Genomic DNA, 20026 nt, shown 5'->3' on the forward strand with positions numbered 1-20026 from the left:
ACTCCGTCCATTCCCTCGCTACCTGAATCCCCAAGTACCTAAACCTATCCCTCGCTACCTTAAATGGCATCCCCCCAAAATTAGCCCGCTGTGCCAGCTCATTCTCCGGGAATACCTCGCTTTTCCCTACATTCAGCTTGTATCCCGAGAACCCTCCAAACCTCCCCAACAGGCCCATAATCCTTCCCATACTCTCCAAAGGATCCGAAACATACAGCAAGAGGTCATCGGCATAGAGCGACACCCGATGCTCCCTCTGTCCCCTCATTATCCCCTGCCACTCTGCCGACCCCCTGAGAGCCATCACCAATGGCACTATGGCCAGCGCAATAGAGCTGCGCGACAATGGGCACCCCTGCCTGGCCTTGGTATTACATATGCCTGGGGACATGATGCTCATTCGGAGTCGACAAAAGGTCTGCTGTCCAATGATGGAGACGGCGGCTCCTGTGTCAACCTTCGTGACTAGGGGACAACTATTCACTTGGAGCTTAATCCGGATCGGAGCGAATTTAGAGGCTGTGATGCAGTTCAGTTGTATCCAGCCTTTCCTACTTGAGCTGGTCAATGTGTAAGGCCCTGATCTGAGGTGGCTTTGTCTTCTGTCCAGGACGGTATGCACTCTGCCAAGTCTGGAGGCTTGGCTTTGGTGTGTCCGATGACATATGCAGCAATGCTGTGCGTGCTCCCTGTAGTACTCCTAGGAGGTGTCCCATCTGTCTATGGTGGCTCGTGGCTTTGAGTCTTGTCTTGGTACCATATACCTTATTTTTATTTTTTTTATTTTTTCCAATTATGGGGAAATTTAGCATGGCCAATTCACCTACCCTGCACACTTTGGGTTGTGGGGGTGGAAACCACACAGACATGGGGAGAATGTGCAAACTCCACACGAACAGTGACCTGGGGCCGGGATCGAACCCGGGTTCCCAGCAGCAGTGCTAACCACTGTGCTACCATGCTGCCCTGGTACCACACACCTGATTGTTGACTTAGAGGCAGGTGGGTCACGTGAGCTCCGTCCCTAGTTCTCCTGTATGGGGGTCGTCCGAGGTTGTGGATGCTGTAATCGATGGAACCTTGGAATTCTTGGCTTTTTACGAGATAAAGTCAGTTATATGGCTCTTTTTAGATCCAGGATAGGCTCTGCCAATAATTTCCTCTGGAAGGCTACATTATTTATTCTGTATTTTAATTTATCTCTGAGCATCTCTGGGATGCCCAGTCCATACTCACAATGTTTCACTAGTTTTCAGAGTTGTGTTTGGAATTCTGTTCCTGATTCTCCGGGGATACTTCCGACTGTATTGAATTTATCTTTGTAGTATTGCAGGTAGTTTTGGGTCATGATGGCTTGCCACAAGTTTGATGAGTTGGTCGAAGAATTTCGAGTCTGTGGTTGCTGGGAGTGAGCCTTTTATTGATGCCGAATGTTGGGGCCCCACAAGTGGTCAGGAGATACACCTTCTGTCAGACTTCTGTGTCTATGCCGTTTGCCTGAAAGGCTTATTGCATTCTTTCAGCAGACTGACCCCAATCCTCTACGCCTGCATCGCATGGCTCTAACTTCCTGATCAACGGAATCTTCAAACCTCTGCGGTTTCATTTTCCTACTGGACTATTTGGCTACTGCGAGGTTGGCCAGAACCACTTTTTTTTTTCACTTAAGTTTATTATAAACTTGAAAGATTAAGGTCGCTACACGGCATGCAACAATAAGGTCCTATTCGGAAGGTGCCGATCCCGGTTCAGGCCGGTATTTAAAAGGCTAAGTAACGAGCCCCAGCTGGGCGGACCTCCGACAAGGTAATGGGAAAGCTTGTATTCTATGAGTCCCAAGGGGAGATCTATCAGTGTATCCTGTAACTCTCGCGAGGGGTATCACAGTCAGATGACCAAAATCTCGGTCAAAGAGCTAGGCTTTAAGCAGGAATGCGAAATAGAGAGCTGGAGAAACGCAGGGAGGGAATTTCAAAGCTTGGAGTCCAGGTAACTGGAGACATCTCACCAATGGCAGAGCAAATATAATTAGGAATACACCAGAGAGCAGAAGAGCACAGATATCTCAATTGATTGTGACGCTGGAGGAGATTAATGAGAAAGGCAGGGCAAGGCCCTGGAGGGATTTGAAAACAATTTTAAAATCAAGATATTGCTTGACAAGGAGCCAATTTAGGCCAGCAAGCACAGTTGTGATAGGGGGATGGGACTTGCTGTGAGTTAAGACTCAGGCCACAGAGTTTTGGATGACCTGAAGCTTACAGGGGGTAGAATATGGGAGACCAGACAAAAATGCATTAGAATAGTTGAAACTAGAGGTAACAAAGACATGACTGAGGGTTTCAGCAACAGATGAACTGAGACAAGTCAAGTCAGGTGATGTTATGGAGGTGGTGATTCTTTATAAATGCATGAATATGAGGTCATCTCGGGATCAACTGTGACAACAGGATTGTGAGCAAAGTGACTTAGTTTCAGATTGTTGTTAGCGAGACGGATGGAGTTGTCATGAAATGCAAACATGCAACCAATGAACACTCCAAATAGGACACAACCAATGGGCAGTCAGGACACTCAGAGGTGGCATCACCACAAGGGGGCATTACATAAACACTATAAAAGGGATGAGGCACTCACACCCTGCCTCTTTCCACAGACAGACAACTAGAGAGTTAGACAGGGTTGATCAGCAGCATCACACCCCAGCACGTGGCTTAGAGCAAGCTGGTACAGTTAGACTGAGTTACTACAGTTAGATTAGCAGAGAGTCGGACTCATTTGAGAACTGCGTTAATAGTTTAATAAACACATCTAGCCAGCGACGCCCACATCCTATGAACAAAGAAATGTTTAATATAGAGGGAAGATGTGGGAGCAAAAAGATAAGCTGTTACAAGTGATTCTCTGGCTACAATTATAATCGGGCATAATCAGGTGAATGCAGTTACACCCAATTGGAGAACAATGGAGAGACATTGAAGGAGGGTGGCGTGGCTAACCATGTCAAAGGTTGCATGTAGGTCAAGGCTAGTTTATCTTTGTCACAGTCACATGGGACTTTGGTAAGAGCCATTTCAGTACTGAGACAGGGCAGAGATCTGGGGCAAAATTCTCCCGAAACGGCGCGATGTCCGCCGACTGGCGCCCAAAACGGCGCCAATCAGACGAGCATCGCGCCACCCCAAAGGTGCGGAATGCTCTGCATCTTTGGGGGCCGAGCCCCAACATTGAGGGGCTAGGCCGATGCCGGAGGGATTTCCGCCCCGCCAGCTGGCGGAAACGGCCTTTGTTGCCCCACCAGCTGGCGCGGAAATGACATATCGGGGCGGCGCATGCACGGGAGCGTCAGCGGCCGCTGACAGTTTCCCACGCATGCGCAGTGGCGGGAGTCTCTTCCGCCTCCGCCATGGTGGAGACTGTAAGGCGGAGGCGGAAGGGAAAGGGTGCCCCCACGGCACAGGCCCGCCCGCGGATTGGTGGGCCCCGATCGCGGGCCAGGCCACCGTGGGGGCACCCCCCGGGGCCAGATCGCCCCGCGCCCCCCCCCAGGACCCCGGAGCCCGACCGCGCCGTCTTGACCCGCCGTTCAAAAGGTGGTTTAATCCACGCCGGCGGGACAGGCAATTTATCGGCGGGACTTCGGCCCATCCGGGCCGGAGAATCCAGCGGGGGGGCCCGCCAACCGGCGCGGCCCGATTCCCGCCCCCGCCGAATATCCGGTGCCGGAGACTTCGGCAACCGGCGGGGGCGGGATTCACGCCAGCCCCCGGCGATTCTCTGACCCGCCGGGGGGGGTCGGAGAATGGCGCCCCTGATTGGAAGGATTCAAATCTGAAGTTCTGGGATGGATGGGAGGCAACAACATGTTCAAGGACTTTGGGGAGAGAAAGGGATGTTGGAAATGGGGCAGACATTTCCAAGGATGGAGGTGTCAAGGATTGTTTTTTTGAGAGGGCTGATGACAGCAGGTTTAAAGGAGAGAGGGGCAGCAAGTGAAGAGGGAGCACCGTTTACAATATCTGTTCATATAGGGACCAGGAGGTGAAGGTGTATGATGAGTAGTTTAGTGGGAGTTGAATCGAGGGAACAGGAGGTGAGTCTTATGGGCAAGATGAGCTCAGAGGGGGCATGAGGGGACATTTTTTGCCACTTTAAAACAAACTCGTTCTCAGGTGGCAGATCATGGTGGCAAGGCTACATTTATTGCCTATCCTACATACACCAATAATGTGTTAGTTGTCATGTTCTCAAACATTCTGGGACATTTTTTGTGCCACAACTGATCGTGGGGTTTTTCCTGATACTCTTACAGAAGATCCTGTTCATAGGGGTTCCAGCACTAGCTCCAGGGCCTGGTTTCTTTGAGTGCCTTTTTGATTTTGTGTGTCATAGGCCAGCATGAAGGAAAGAGAGGCTGGAAGGTGGAAAATCAGAGTCACTGAAAGCAAGCAAGCAGGTGAAGCAAGCAGTTAGGAAGGCAAGTAGCATGTTGGCCTACATTGCAAGAGGACTTGATTACAGGAACAAGGATGTCTTACTGGAGCTGGCAGGGCCTTGGTGAGACCACACTGGAATATTGTGTGCAGTTTTGTGTCCTTACCAAAGAAAGTACATATTTGTCATAGAGTGAGTGCAACAACGTTTCACCAGACTGACTCTGGGGTGGCAGGATTGTCATATGAGGAGAGATTTGGTCAACTAGACCTGTATTCACTGGAATCTAGAAGAATGAAAGGGATCTCATTGAAACGTTTAAAATTCTGACAGGAGCGGACAGACTGGATGCAGGGATGTTGTTTCCTTTGGCTGTTGGGGGGGGGGGGGGGGGTGCCTAGAACAAGGGGTCGTGGTCTCAGGATATGTGGTCGGCCATTTCGGACTAGGATGAGGAGAAACATCTTTACTCAGAGGGTGGTGAATTTGTTGAATTCTCTACTGCAGAGGGCTGTGCAGGCCAAGTCACTAAAAGGAAATTGATAGATTTCTGGACTCTAGAGCCATCATGGGAGTATGGTATTAAGAGGATCAGCCATGATCATATTGAATAGTGGAGCAGGTTCAAAGGGCCAAATGCCCTACTCCTGCTCTTATTTTCTATGCTTCTATGTTCCTGCCCCCTTTAATTACACGTCTGCCATAGGCTTGTGCCCTGCTCCATCCCTTGGTGAAACACTGGAAATTCTGGAGCAATTTATAGGAAACACACTCAGCGATGGAGTCATCTACCGACTGGAGAGCTGGTGGCAACTTCGCTGCAGCCACGTCTGGGAGCCCGCTAGGATTAAATCATAATTAGGCAGCCCGTTGGCTGCTATCTCAGTTCCACCAAGAACAATTTACCACCACACTTCCCAGAGTGGAGTGGATACCCTGCCACTGAGAACTGCTGGTCAATAAGAGGCTGGCAAATTGCTAGTAGTGATGGCACCACCAGGAAGAGTGGCCACTACTGGCACCGCAGCGGGGCCTATTGGAAGGATCGTCCTTGCAGCCTCCAGACAAAGGTGAGTGCGGCTGGTCACTAGGGCCATCAGGGAGGCGTGGGGGTGGGGAATCATTGTGAAGGGAATGGGTGTGGCTTCCCATGGGTCTCTCCCTATCTGACAGTGACGCCCTCTATTGGGTGGTTTCCCAAGAAGGAGGGGAGCCTCCTCACCCCCCCCCCCCCACCCCCCCCGCCGCCTCAGGCCACATGCATACCAGCCAGGTAAACCCACATGATGTGGCTACCGCCTGCTATTGGTTGAATACCAGAGACTGTATGATGAGACCCTCTGTACGAAGTGGCCTCTTCAGGGTCTCACTTGACCTCTGGGCGAGAGGCTCATCCTCGACCGTACCCGCTCAGGTCTTAACTTTGGGGAGGCGGGAAGGCAGTGCGATCTCCTTCCTGCACCTCCCAATCTCCATTACACAGCCTCCTCTTCCAACCTGCCTCCAATAGGAGCATTAAATCCCCCCCTCCCCCAACAGTGAAACAGCCCTCTGTTGCTTTGTTATGTGCATCAAAACAATGGAATGATTTGTTCCCATACGTTACATTTATCAATTGAATGCATGGATCATTGTTTCTAAGGAAGCAAAATTTGTAGCACACATGAATGTTACATTTTTGCACAAAGCATTTTTGTTTTGTTTTCTATCTATTTGATGATGTGCTCATTTGTAGCATTCCTGTCTCAGAGTCAGAAGGTTGTGCCTGTGATATCCAAATAAACACACAAATTTGTGTAATAACTCGTTACTTTGATTTCCTGGTTCTGTATTTTTATTCTGTCAAAGAATAACAAAGTAACACATATGACATTGGAGTATAATTGCTACAATGTGTTGACTCCCATCAGAGAACTATTGTGTTTTTAGTTAACAATGTGAATGCATCACACATATCTTTAGTGACCACAGAGGAATCCAAAACGAGAGGCGTAAAGAAACTTATTTTATTACAAAGTAAACTATATACACTCCAGGTCCCAGCCGGGACTACTCACACTCGGCTCTCATCTGGGACAGCTTTTATGCCAGAGTGCATTGATCCGCTGAAGGGCCCCCCGCTCCTCAGCTTATATTCTATGAGGTTCAAGGGGAGGTTAATTAGTCAGTCTCATAGGTCTCATGCAGGTTATAACATTCTCCTCTCCCCACACCCCAAAAGAACAGCCTGAAGACCCGTCGGAGGAAGGTGGAGCAGGAGCAGGAGGGCTCTTTTTCACCCGTGGTTCCACCTCTTACCCCTTGGAACTGGATTTGTATATTGGATGCCGAGCATCGTTTCCTTGCTGATTGGTGTGTGGGGGTGGGGGCACTGCCGCCTTATCTCCAGCTGGTTCACTGTCAGAAACTTCCAATGTTTGAGTCTCTAAACCGGAGTCCAAATCCTCCACCTCTGCGTCAGGTCCCCCAGGGCGTCACGCCCTTGAATTCATTGGTGCTCTGGCTGTCTGACTGGAAACTGGTACCTCCGGAGGAGTTTCATAGAGAGTTGGTCTCCTGCCTCTTCATCATTCGATCCGGAACTCGAATCTGGTATTAAACTGGCCATGTCTGTTGAACTACCATTCCTGGGACCCACTTGGCGCCGTCCCCAAAGTACTGAATGTAAACAGTGTCGATTGGTCCAAACTGTCTGGTCTCCATCTGCCTGTCTGGGCAACGCCCATGCTGCTCCAGGCTGAGGTGCACTTTCCCGCCAGTATCTGGGAACACGAGGTTGAGTTGGGTCCGGAGTCTTTGGCCCATTGAAAGCTCTGCCGCTGGTACCCTGTCTTACAACACTAGGTTAAAGTCCAACAGGTTTGTTTCGATGTCAGTAGCTTTCGGAGCGTTGCTCCTTCCTCAGGTGAATGAAGAGGTCACAGCATGTGGTACCCTGGTCACAGCATGTGGGGTGGTACGGTAACAAAATAAAATCTGGCTAGACGTGTGCTGAGCGACCCCGAGGTCTGCTTCTTCAAGCCTCTTTTAAACATTTGCACCACCCTTTCAGCTAACCCATTCAAAGCTAGGTGGTATTGGGCTGTGTGAATGTGCTGCACCCTGATTGCCTTCACAAAACTCCCGAACTCTTCACTTGTAAAAGGCGTGCTGTTGTCGGTGACCAACACCTCTGGGATACCCTGTGTACTGAATGAGAGTCAGTCATGGCCTTCGAAGTAGTGGGCGACATCCTGTGGACCTCTAGCCACTTTGAAAGGGAATCCACAACAACCAAAAGCATGGAACCCTGGAAAGACCGGTGAAGTTGGCATGAAGCTGCACCCAACGCTGACCTAGCCATTTCCATACGGCAGGCGGAAGCTTCTGCTGCTCCTGGCAAACGCCGTACTGCTGAGCCAGCCGCTTTATCCCTGCATCCACGCCTGGCCAAGGGACAGAACTGCGGGCGAGCATTGTCATTTTTGATATGCCTGGGTGCCCATTATGTAGATCTTGCAGTATAAAGTCCTACTCTTTGTGTGGGACCATGATACGAGTGCCCCATAAAAGGATGCCGTCTTCAATGCTGAACCCTGATATTGTTGTCGGAAAAGCCTTTAATTCATTGGGCAGTTTTTGGTGTTGACCACTGAATAGCACGATATGGCGGACTTTGGACAATAAAGGATTTGTTTGTGTCCACTCACGTATTTGACCTGCTGTGACTGGCAACATATCCACAAAGTTCAATTTGGCTACCACTTTGTCAGCTCTGAGGGGGAGTCCAGGGTCTGTCGGCAGCAGATGTCTACTCAGTGTATCTGCGTTCTGTTGATAACTTTTGGTTGGTTCAATTGGCTCTGTTTTATAACCTTTGCTCTAGAGTCGCCAGGTATCTTTATGATACCGCCACGCGGTTCAAGTTCAAGTAATGATCAATAACTCAACACACCAATTAGTAAGATTCAAATCAAAACACATTTATTATACACAGTAAGACGCTACTCATGCATAAACTCTACTTTCTAGGCTATTTCTATAACTAACAGGCCCATACTTAGCTTCGGACTGGCCCACCAGGTCAGGGGAACAAATGGCCTTTCATTCAGATCCTGAGTCTGCAGGATTCAAAAGCTGGTATGGACTGGTAGCTCGGAGCGCCTATCTCGTAGCGAGCGTTGACTTGAGACTTACTTGCTTGGAGGCAACAAAACAACCTGTCAAGGGTTGGTTCAAGTTGCTGAGTGACCCTGCCAAAGAAGGACAATTTGAACTTGGGGGCTTTACTTTATTGTCCCCAGGGGCTTCCCGCCCTTCGAGGCGGACCCCTTACCTGGTTCCAAGTGATTGGACTACTTTCCGATCACTTGGATCGATTTCTCCAATGCTGGAGCAGTTCCCTGATCACTAGACGGTCCCTAAATGTTCGTTGGCCTTCCTTTGTCTTGGCTCCTGCTGGCGCCGAGGAGTCTGGCTTGGCTTTATTTACCTTAACTGTTGCCATTGTGCCTGGGAATTGCACATTACTATGTAGATGGCTGCTGCAATACTATGCAGATGACTGCTGGTTTCGGTGCTGTCTGGTTCCTTACAGGTTTCAATACACATGATTTCTGTATTTGCTAGTCTTTGCCTGTGTTGGCTGAATTTCCCTTCAGCCTTTGCGGTTCTCCATTTTAAGTCGGGAAGTGGCCAACTCAGGTGGCTACAGTTCGCAATCTGTGTGCCTGGTTGGTGCTCAAGCGCATATTCACACACCGCCAACAAGAGGGCCCAACTCTGGATACTAACTGACGCAATGGGCAGGATAGCTCTGTTCTCCTTGAAGAGTCCCAACTTGAAGAAACTTTGCGGTGCGGCAGTATTGTAAAACGACGCCCATAATCATATTGATGGAACTTTTTTAACTGTCAAAACTACGGTTAATCCTTCTTTCTCAATCTGTGCATTGTTTCTCTCTGCTGCAGCCAGCATTCTGGAGGCAGATGCTATCGGCCGCTCTCTATCGCCGTCCATGTGGTGTGACAACACAGCACCAATGCCGTACAGCGAGGCATCGCACGTGTTTACTGGTGATTTGGCAGGTTCGTAGTGCGTCAGCAGGCCAGGTGAAGTTAGCTTTGTCTTCACCTGAGTAAACACCTCTTCCTGTGATGCTCCCCACACCCATGGCTGTTTTTTTCAGCAGGATGTGCAGGGAGGCGAGCACAGTTGCGAGGCTAGGGATGAATTTTCCGTAATAATTCATGAGCCCCAGAAACAAGCGCAGCTCGGTCGTGTTCTCCAGCGGGGGCCTGTTTGATTGCCCTCACCTTGTCTTCTACCGGGTGTAGTCCACCCTGTCCTAAGTGAATGACCTCCCTGGCAAGAAAAGCACACTTCTCTCTTTTGAGACTGGCATCCGATTTTGAAAAACGGCGGAGTTGCTCAAGTGTTCTCACTCCGTGTCCCTGTGACCATATGCCATCCAAATAAACTGCCACACATGACAAATGCCGCAGAATGTTTTCCATCACGTGCTGGAAAATGGTGCAGGCCGACGATAAGGGCAATCTTGTGTGTGCCTATGGTCATGTATTATATGGACTCGGAGCTGAAATCACCCAAAATGGGGCTATATCCCCACGCCGGCATAAAAACACTGGCGTTGCACTCCCGAGTTACCTCAAAAAAAATAGACCTATTCACTTACCTTCAGGAGGCTGGCAGGGCCCCGGAGTAATTCACGCAGCTTTAGCTGCAGATACGGGCCCCCGCACTTCCAGTTTTGAGTCCGCGCATTTGGATGGCGGCGGCCTCCAGCGGATATTCGGGGCCCGGAGAATTGCCATACCGGCGCCAGGCCCGATTCCATCGGGAAAGTTGATTCGCGGCCCCCGCGCCAAACGCGATTTTAGCGCGTAGCTGCAGAGAATCCAGCCCATGGTCTAACTCCAATTGAAGATAGGCATGACTCATGTCAAGCTTCATAAGTGAATAACCTCCAACCAATTTCGAATACACGTCCTCAATGCGTGGCATCGGACACCTATCCGATTGGGAGATCCTGGGCGCGATTCTCCACTCCCATGCTGGTTGGGAGAATCGCCTGGGCCGCCAAAATTTCCGGGGATGCCGGTCCGACGCCCTCCCCCGATCCTCACAAGCGGCGGGAACGGCCCGGTCGGGTTTCGCGGGCCGCAGGCCGGAGAATCGCCGGAGACACCGAAAATGGCGATTCGCCGGCACCCCCGCTATTCTGAGGGCCGGATGGGCCGAGCGGCCAGGCCAAAACGGCGGGTTCCCCCCGGCGCCGTCCACACCTGGTTGCTGCAGTCGTGGGTGGTGCGTGAACGCTGGGGGGGCGGCCTGTGGGGGGGGCAAGGGGGGATCCTGCACCGGGCTTTACCTGGAATGTGGGGTGGCCCGCGATCGGTGCCCACCGATCGTCGGGCCGTCCTCTCTGAAGGAGAACCTCCTTCCTTCCGCGGCCCCACAAGATCCATCCCCCATCTTCTTGCGGGACGGACTTAGAGAGGACGGCAACCACGCATGCGCGGATGACGCCCGTTATGCGGCGCCGGCCACGTCATCTATGCGGCGCCGCTTTTACGCGGGCGACAAGGCCTGGCGCGTGTAGATGATGCGGCCCCGATCCTGGCCCATTGTCAGGGCCTGAATCGGTCGGGACCGGGGCCGTTCCGCGCCGTCGTGAACCTCGACGGCGTTCACGACGGCGCAGCCACTTCAGCGTGGGAGTGGAGAATCACGCCCCATATTTACTGTCAATTTATAGTCGCCACAAAGTCGAACAGTTGTGTCCACTTTAAAGTTGGGAACTATTGGTGTCGCCCAATCAACAAATTTTACTGGCCAAATGATCCCGAGGCCCTCCAGCTGGCTGAGCTCTGCCTCAATCTTCCGCAGTTGTGCATAGGGAACCAGGCGGGTCTGAAAATTCCTAATTTAGGCCGTACTTCAGAGCCGACATGAACCTTTGCCATGGCTCCCTTGATTTTCCTCAGCCCCATTTGGAAAATTTGGGGGGTATTTCCCAAACACATCGTAGAGGCCTCCAGTACTCAAGTGAAAAATACACTGCCAATCTCGGCAAAGGCGTTGCAGCCAATTGCGGCCCAACAGACTAGGGCCTTGTCCTTGTACCACAATCAAAGTAGTCTTACAGATTGCTGCCCGTAAATAACCGGGGTCATTGTGGGCCCAGCTAAGCAAGTATTTCCCCCATGTAGGTTGCACTTTTGACTCTGTATCACGTAAAGCCAACTGTTGTAGCCCTGACTGAATTTTTCAAAACTTTTGTTTATCTATGACCGAGACTGCGGCTCCCCTGTCTAATTCCATTATGACACGATGACCATTTGCTAGAATGGTGATCTGAATGGGGGCAATTTTAGGTGTTGCAAAGCAGTTCAGCTGCATGTATCAGTTGTTCCAAATGATAAGTGCGGGCTCTGGGTTGACACCTATCTCAGGTGGGACGGCGGGTCTGTTGGCCGCCGTGTGCCTTTCGCACCTGGCAATTTCTTCGGCCGCATGCCCCACATAATCTGGGGTCTCTACGGATTCGGGGGATGTATCTGGCCTAGTCAGTGCAGTCCTAGAGCCGTGACTTTGACCTCGGCAGTGTTCGCCCCAAGGCAGGGATTCAGAGATTCCTAATCTGGGAGGAACTGAATGCCGAGATGGCGTACATCCCATACTATTCACTTCCATCTCTTGGACTTCCTGTACACGCTTTGCTGCACTTTCTCTTGAGAACAACTTTTCTACAGCCTTCTTAAGGTCTAATAATGGCTTGGCCAGCAACTCCCATTGGATCGCCATATGATTCACGCCACAACCCAAAGGGTCCAGCAGCATCTCGGGCCATAATCATAAAATTCAGTTAGTTTCCTCAAATTCATTAAGAACTCAGTAACAGACTCCCTTGGGGTCCTCTCAGACGTGTTAAACCGGTAACGTTGCACGATGACTGATGGCTTGCAGTCATAATGGTTTGCCACTATTGTTTTAAAAAATATATATATTTTATTAAAGTTTTCAAACAGAATTTTTACACTTTACAAATCAACATAAAAATTGCACAATAACTGATAAATAACATTATTTAAATAAAATAGTGAACTAACAAAGTAACAAAAAATAGTGCTCCCCCCCCCTTCCCTCCCCGGGCTATCAGCGACGCAAAGGCCAGAATATCGGCCTCTTTCGCCTCCTGCACTCCCGGCTCTTCCGCTACCCCAAATATCGCTAACCCCCAACCTGGCTTGACCCGGACCTTCACCGCCTTTGAGATCACCTTTGCCACTCCCCTCCAGTACTCATCCAGTGCCGGACACGACCAGAACATGTGTGTGTGGTTCGCCGGGCTTCCCAAGCACCTCCCGCACCTGTCCTCCACTCCGAAGAACCTGCTCAGTCTTGCTCCCGTCATATGTGCTCTGTGTAGAACCTTAAATTGTATCAGGCTAAGCCTGGCACACGAAGATGAGGAATTTACCCTACCTAGGGCATCAGCCCACAGCCCCTCCTCAATCTCCTCTCCCAGCTCTTCTTCCCATTTTCCCTTCAGCTCCTCTACCAGCGCCTCCCCTTCGTCTCTCATCTCCTGATATATTTCGGACACTTTGCCCTCCCCGACCCATACCCCGGAAATCACTCTATCTTGGATCCCCTGTGTCGGGAGCAGCGGAAATTCCCTCATCTGTTGCCTCGTAAACGCCCTCACTTGCATGTATCTAAAATTGTTCCTCGGGGGCAACTCATACTTTTCCTCCAGCGCTCCCAGGCTCGCAAACGTCCCGTCTATAAACAAATCTCTCAGTCTCCTAATTCCTGCCCGTTGCCAGCTCTGGAACCCTCCGTCCATCTTTCCTGGGACAAACCTATGGTTGTTCCTGATCGGGGACCACACCGAGGCACCCGTCACCCCCCTGTGTCACCTCCACTGCCCCCAGATCCTTCAGGTTGCCACCACCACTGGGTTTGTGGTATACCTTTTTGGGGAGAGTGGCAGCGGTGCCGTCACCAGCGCCTTTAGGCTCGTTCCTTTACAGGACGCCATCTCCAGCCTCTTCCACGCCGCCCCCTCTCCCTCCTTCATCCACTTACAAACCATCGCCACATTGGCGACCCAGTAGTAGTTGTCTGGGTTCGGCAACGCCAGTCCCCCTCTGTCCCTGCTACGCTGCAGGAACCCCCTCCTTACCCTCGGGGTCTTCCCTGCCCACACAAAACTCATAACGCTCCTGTCTATTTTCTTGAAAAAGGCCTTAGTGATCAAAATGGGGAGACATTGAAACACAAAAAGAAACCTTGGGAGGACCATCATCTTGACCGCCTGTACTCTGCCCGCCAATGAGAGCGGCAGCATATCCCACCTCTTGAAATCCTCCTCCATCTGCTCCACCAGCCGTGTCAGATCGAGTTTGTGTAAAGTTCCCCAGCTCCTGGCTACCTGAATCCCCAAATATCCTTTCCGCTCTCCTTTAACGGCAGGCCGTCTATCCCTCTTCCCTGATCCCCGGTGTGTACTACGAAAAGCTCACTCTTCCCCATATTTAGCCTGTATCCTGAAAAATCTCCAAACTCCCTCAATATCTGCATAACCTCTGTCATCCCCTCTACAGGATCCGCCACATATAGCAGTAGGTCATCTGCGTAGAGTGACACTCGATGTTCCTCTCCCCCTCTAACCACCCCCCTCCATTTCTTAGAGTCTCTCAACGCTATGGCCAGTGGTTCAATTGCCAATGCGAACAGTAATGGGGACTGAGGACACCCCTGCCTTGTTCCCCTGTGTAGCCGGAAATACTCCGATCTTTGCCGGTTTGTGACTACACTTGCCACTGGGGCCCCATATCGGAGTCTGACCCAACTGACAAACCCCTCCTCGAACCCAAACCTCCTCAACACCTCCCATTAATACTCCCACTCTACCCTATCGAATGCCTTCTCTGCATCCATCGCTGCCACTATCTCTGCCTCCCCCTCCACTGGGGCATCATTATCACCCCCAACAGCCGTCGAACATTGACATTGAGTTGTCTCCCCTTTACAAACCCTGTCTGGTCTTTATGCACCACCGCCGGGACACAATCCTCAATCCTCGTCGCCAGCACTTTTGCCAGCAACTTGGCTACTACATTCAGGAGCGAGATAGGCCTATATGACCCGCATTGCAGCGGGTCTTTATCCCGCTTCAGGATTAGTGATATCGTCGCCTCCGACATTGTCGGGGGTAGAGTCCCCCCTTCTCTGGCCTCGTTAAAGGTTCTCGCCAGCAGCGGGGCCAACAAGTCCACATATTTCCTGTAAAATTCCACCGGGAACCCTTCTGGTCCCGGGGCCTTCCCTGCCTGCATATTCCCCAGCCCTTTAGTCACCTCATCCACCTCAATTGGCACCCCCAGACCTGCCACCTCCTGCTCCTCCACCCTCGGGAACCTTAGTTGATCCAGAAACTGTTGCATTCCCTCTTTTCCCTCCGGGGGTTGGGACTTGTATAGCCTCTCATAAAAGGTCTTAAACACCTCATTTACCTTCCCTGCTCTCCGCTCCGTAGTTCCCGTTTCATCCCTAACTTCCCCAATCTCCCTCGCCGCTATCCTCTTGCGAAGTTGGTGGGCCAGCAGCCGGCTCGCCTTTTCCCCATACTCATATCTCATCCCCTGTGCCTTCCTCCACTGTGCCTCTGCCTTTCCAGTGGTCAGCAGGTCGAACTCCGTCTGAAGTCTTCGCCTCTCTCTATATAGTCCTTCGTCCGGGGCCTCCGCATATCTTTTATCCACCCTCAAAATCTCCCCCACTAATCTCTCCCTTTCTTTGCCCTCTTGTTTCTCCTTGTGGGCTCTAATGGAGATCAACTGTCCCCTAACCACCACCTTCAGCGCTTCCCATACTACCCCCACCTGGATCTCACCATCGTCATTGACCTCCAGGTATCTCTCAATACACCCCCGCACCCTTCCACAGACCCCCTCATCCGCCAATAGTCCCACATCCAGTCGCCAGAGTGGGCGCTGCATCCTCTCCTCTCCTAATTCCAGATCCACCCAGTGCGGGGCATGGTCTGAAACGGCTATGGCCGAGTACTCCGTTCCTGCCACCTTCGAGATCAGTGCCCTACACAAAACAAAGAAATCTATCCGGGAGTATACCTTGTGGACATGGGAGAAAAAGGAGAACTCTTTGGCCAACGGCCTAGCAAATCTCCACGGATCCACTTCCCCCATTTGCTCCATGAACCCCCTGAGCACCTTGGCCGCTGCCGGCCTTGGATCTAGACGGGTCTAGCCCTGGATCCAGCACAGTATTGAAATCCCCCACCCATTACCAGGCTTCCCACCTCCAGGTCCGGGATACGTCCCAGCATCTGCTTCATAAATCCCGCGTCATCCCAGTTCGGGGCATATACATTTACCAGCACGACCTCTTTTCCCTGCAATCTACCACTCACCATCACGTATCTACCCCCGTTATCCACCACTATATTCCTAACCTCAAACGACACCCGTTTCCCCACCAATATCGCCACCCCCCTATTTTTCGCGTCCAACCCTGAGTGGAACACCTGTCCCACCCATTCTTTCCTTAACCTAACCTGATCCGCCACCTTTAGATGCGTCTCCTGAAGCATGACTACATCCGCCTTCAGTCTTTTTAAGTGCGCGAACGCTCGGGCCCTCTTAATCGGCCCATTCAGGCCTCTCACATTCCACGTGAGCAGCCGGATTGGGGGGCCACCCCCCCCCGCCGACTAGCCATCCCCTATTCTAGGCCAGCCCTCCGTCCGGGTCCGGCGCACCCACCCATCCCCCAGGCGGCGCCTTTCCGTCCCGACCACCTCTTCTCTTCCCAGCTCCCCCTTGCTCTCAGCAGCAGCAACCCAGTTAATCCCCCCCCCCCCCCGCTAGATCCCCATCTAGCATGGTTACTCCCCCCATGATGCTTCCGAAAGTCAGCTAACTCTAACTGACCCCGGCTTCCCCCGTTCTCTCCTTGACCCCCCTGTGCGTGGAACTCTCTTCCTTCCTGTGCCTATCTTCCCGCCATCATCTCCATAGCGCGGGAAAAACCCCGCACTTTCCTATCGGCCCCGCCCCCTATGGCGCAGCTCCCTAATTCCCCATCCCCCCTCTCAGTCCCTTTTTCCACCGGCGCCCACATTTCTCCTTGTCCCCCCATCAAGAGGAGAAAAATTCCCCGTCTATCGTTTCAATACTATAAACCTCCCATTCCCCAATTTACACTTCTGTACAACAACCTTGTTGTCTCCCCCCCAACATCAGTCCCTCAGTTCTAGTCCAGTTTCTCTTCTTGGATGAAGGTCCATGCCTCATCCGCTATTTCGAAGTAGTAGTGCTTGCCCTGATGCGCGACCCACAATCGCGCCGGCTGCAGCATCCCAAATTTCATTTTCTTCCTGTGAAGCACCGCCTTGGCCCGATTAAAGCTCGCCCTCCTTCTCGCCACCTCCACGCTCCAGTCCTGATACACTTGTATCACCGCATTCTCCCACCTGCTACTCCGTACCTTCTTAGCCCAGCTCAAGACAGCCTCTCTGTCCGTGAAGCGGTGAAATCTCACCACTATTGCCCTTGGTAGTTCTCCAGCCTTTGGTCTTCTCACAAGGACCCGGTGAGCCCCTTCCACCTCCAGGGGGTCCGAGGGGGCCTCAGCTCCCATTAGCATATGGAGCATCGTGCTCACATAAGCCCCAACGTCAGCTCCCTCCATTCCTTCGGGGAGGCCTAGAATCCGGAGGTTCTTCCTCCTTGAGCTGTTCTCCAGGGCTTCGAGCCTTTCGATACACCTCTTATGCAGCGCACCATGCGTCTCTGTTTTTACCACAAGGCCCTGTATCTCATCCTCGTTTTCGGCTGCCTTTGCCTTCACCCCACGGAGCTCTATCGCCTGGGCCTTTTGTGTTTCTTTCAGCTCAGCGATTGCCAATAACATCAGCGCCAGCACCTCCTTCTTTAGTTCCTCCACACACCGTTGGAGGAATTCCTGCTGGTCCGGGCCCCATGTCGTCTGGGCTCCATCCGCCGCCATTTTGCTTCTTCTCTTCTCTGCCGCTGCTCCAAAGGATCCTTCGCAATCTGGCCACTGCCACTGGTCCTTTCCATACACACCCGGGGGGACACCTTCCTCCGTAACCCCACACTGGGTTTGGTCTGAAAAAATTTCCGTTGGGGCTCCCGAAAAGAGCCCAAAAGTCCGTTAGAACGGGAGCTGCCGAAACGTGCGGCTTAGCAGTGCATCGCCGCAACCGGAAGTCGGTTTGCCACTATTGTAACCAGATCTTCAAAGGTCTTGGAGTCCGGGGCTACAGAGTACGTGGGGCTTTTTATCACGCTGAAAATGGGGGCTCCACAGGCAGTCATGAGTATTACTGTCTGTTGCTCAACACCTGTTATCGCGTTAACCATGAAAAGGTAGTGCATACGCTCTGCGTCTTGGTACCAATCTTCCACGTCTGCATCAAACACATCAAGTCTCCCAAAGAGTGACATTTTGAAATCAGTGCAAGCCTTATTCTGGTAGTGCAGTAGGAGATGACTGTGCTTTCAAAGGTTAGCAGCGTTTACTGTAGCTCCACCTTTGCCCTTGTCACCAATTTAGTGGCCACAAGGAGTCCAAAACGAGAGGCATAAAGAAACTTGTTTAATTACAAAAGTAAGCGATATACACGCCTGGTCCCAGCCGGGCCTACTCATACTCGGCTCTCATCTGGGCCAGCTTTTATGCTAGAGTCAATTTACTCTGCTGATGGGCCCATGGTCCTCAGTGGGGAAGATAATATTCTATGAGGCTCACAGGGGGATAATTGGTCCGTCGCCATAGTTCTCATGGGGATTATAACAATATCATTGGGTTCAAGCCCCAAGCCTGAGACCTGAGGACACATTCTGGGCTGACATTTTTCAGTGTGGTACTGTGCGAGTTCTGTACTCTGAGGAAGTAAACACCTTTAACAGTACATCTCTGTCTAGTGATGAGCTTTGAACAACAGTCATCCGGACTCAAAATGTTGGGTGTGATTTTCCTGCAGTGGATGCGGCCAACTAGCCAAACGTCCATTGACTTTGGTGGGCCTGGAAGATCCCACCGGCGGAAAGGGCTGGAAAATTCCACCCTCTCTCTCTCTCTCTCTCTCTCCACAGATGCTGCCAGACCTTTTCCAGCAACTTTTGCTTTAATTTCAGATTTCCAGCATCCGCAATATTTTGCTTTTTGTTCACTTTGAGGCCTGATTTTATCTTCCCAAATAGATTTCAATGATCACATGGAACCACTTAAAAATAGCGAGCATTTATGATCATTTATGTCATTGCTTTTTGAAGGCCATTGCTCTGTGTAGGTGTGGTAGCCTGCACCTTTAAGGGGGCGCGTTCCGGTAGGGTCATGTGACCCGACCGACCAATTGGGCCAGATCCCTGGGAGCGGAGCGCGGGTTTGCCAGTTATTTAGGAGTTTGGGGTAGCCTTTATCTCACTCTCTGTATATAGTTACTTACTTCAATAAACCGTTTATTCGTTAATCTACTTGGTGATCATTTATCTGTCAGTATATTGCAGTGGATTAGCGGCTGTATTTGGGTATACTACAGGTGCGACTATGCTTAAAATAATTGATTGACTGCAATATTTATAAATGCAAGTTGTTGTTGTTCTTCTTGTTCTTCACCTGATTGTATTGGGTCCAACATCCACTGTAGCAGAAGGCAATTAATTATGCTGGAAGAGTCATCAGGGGTTGATTCCCGATTAATTGGAATCTGTGCCTGAGTAATTGGATAAATGAATGGACTTGAGACTGCGCTGAAAAACATTTTTGCCCCATTAAGCTTGGGCTGGGCAATTCACACTAATGGAAATCCATCCAACTTCTGATTTTTATCTTGGATAGAAAACGGGTTGAGGGTCCAACTATAGAGGATAAACATGCTTCTCCTTGCTCTGTGTTGTAATGTTGTAAATTTGCTGGTGAAGACTCCCTCTTCAGGGTATTTCTAATGAAATGTTTTGAACAAGTCTGTGGTTTCACTAGAAATACTGAAGTGGAAATCTTCACAACCACATTTCAAGAACCATACATGTTAGCAGTCAAAGCAATTGTTATCATGATCTCTTGCACTTATTTGCGTGCTTCAGCCTTTATCAAAATGATTAATGTTTATTTGGAATTATTCCTCGAGAGGAATGAGATTGTTTCCAGAATTTAAAAAACCTAGACGATAATGCTATGTCGCAGGGATTAGTTTCTGTAATTTTGGCTCTATCTTTTCGAGATAGCTGTGGGAGTTGCTCCGTTTTTTTCTATTTTGTTATAGTTCCTCTTTTTCTTCATCTGCCCGGCCTGAAGTAAAAGGGCAGGTAGACAGTCTGCAATTTGAGATGCAGAGGGGGCTTGTATCGGAATGATACTTTACAACTTACATGTTACTTTACAGGAACCAAAGGGAACTGGGAAAGTGGTACATAAACAGGAAGTCACACAATATGTGGAAGAGTTAAAGAAATGGAAAGACCGACATATTGTCATAAAGAATGACAACAGCATCGAGTGCTATGAAAACAAGGAGGTCAGTAACTTTTTTGTCCTG

General features: G+C 50.8%; 1 protein-coding gene across 2 annotated transcripts in view; it reads left to right on the top strand.

The window, feature by feature from the left end:
• The window catches only part of LOC140426462 (protein Niban 1-like), a 255171-nt gene that overhangs the window by 108606 nt on the left and 126539 nt on the right, over positions 1-20026 (top strand). For both annotated transcript variants that reach the window (XM_072511270.1, XM_072511269.1), the window contains exon 3: positions 19874-20005. In XM_072511270.1, the coding sequence (XP_072367371.1) occupies positions 19874-20005 (132 nt within the window). The remainder of the gene's footprint in view (positions 1-19873; positions 20006-20026) is intronic.

Source organism: Scyliorhinus torazame, chromosome 7 (genome assembly GCF_047496885.1).
Source record: "Scyliorhinus torazame isolate Kashiwa2021f chromosome 7, sScyTor2.1, whole genome shotgun sequence".
Lineage (NCBI taxonomy): Eukaryota > Metazoa > Chordata > Chondrichthyes > Carcharhiniformes > Scyliorhinidae > Scyliorhinus > Scyliorhinus torazame.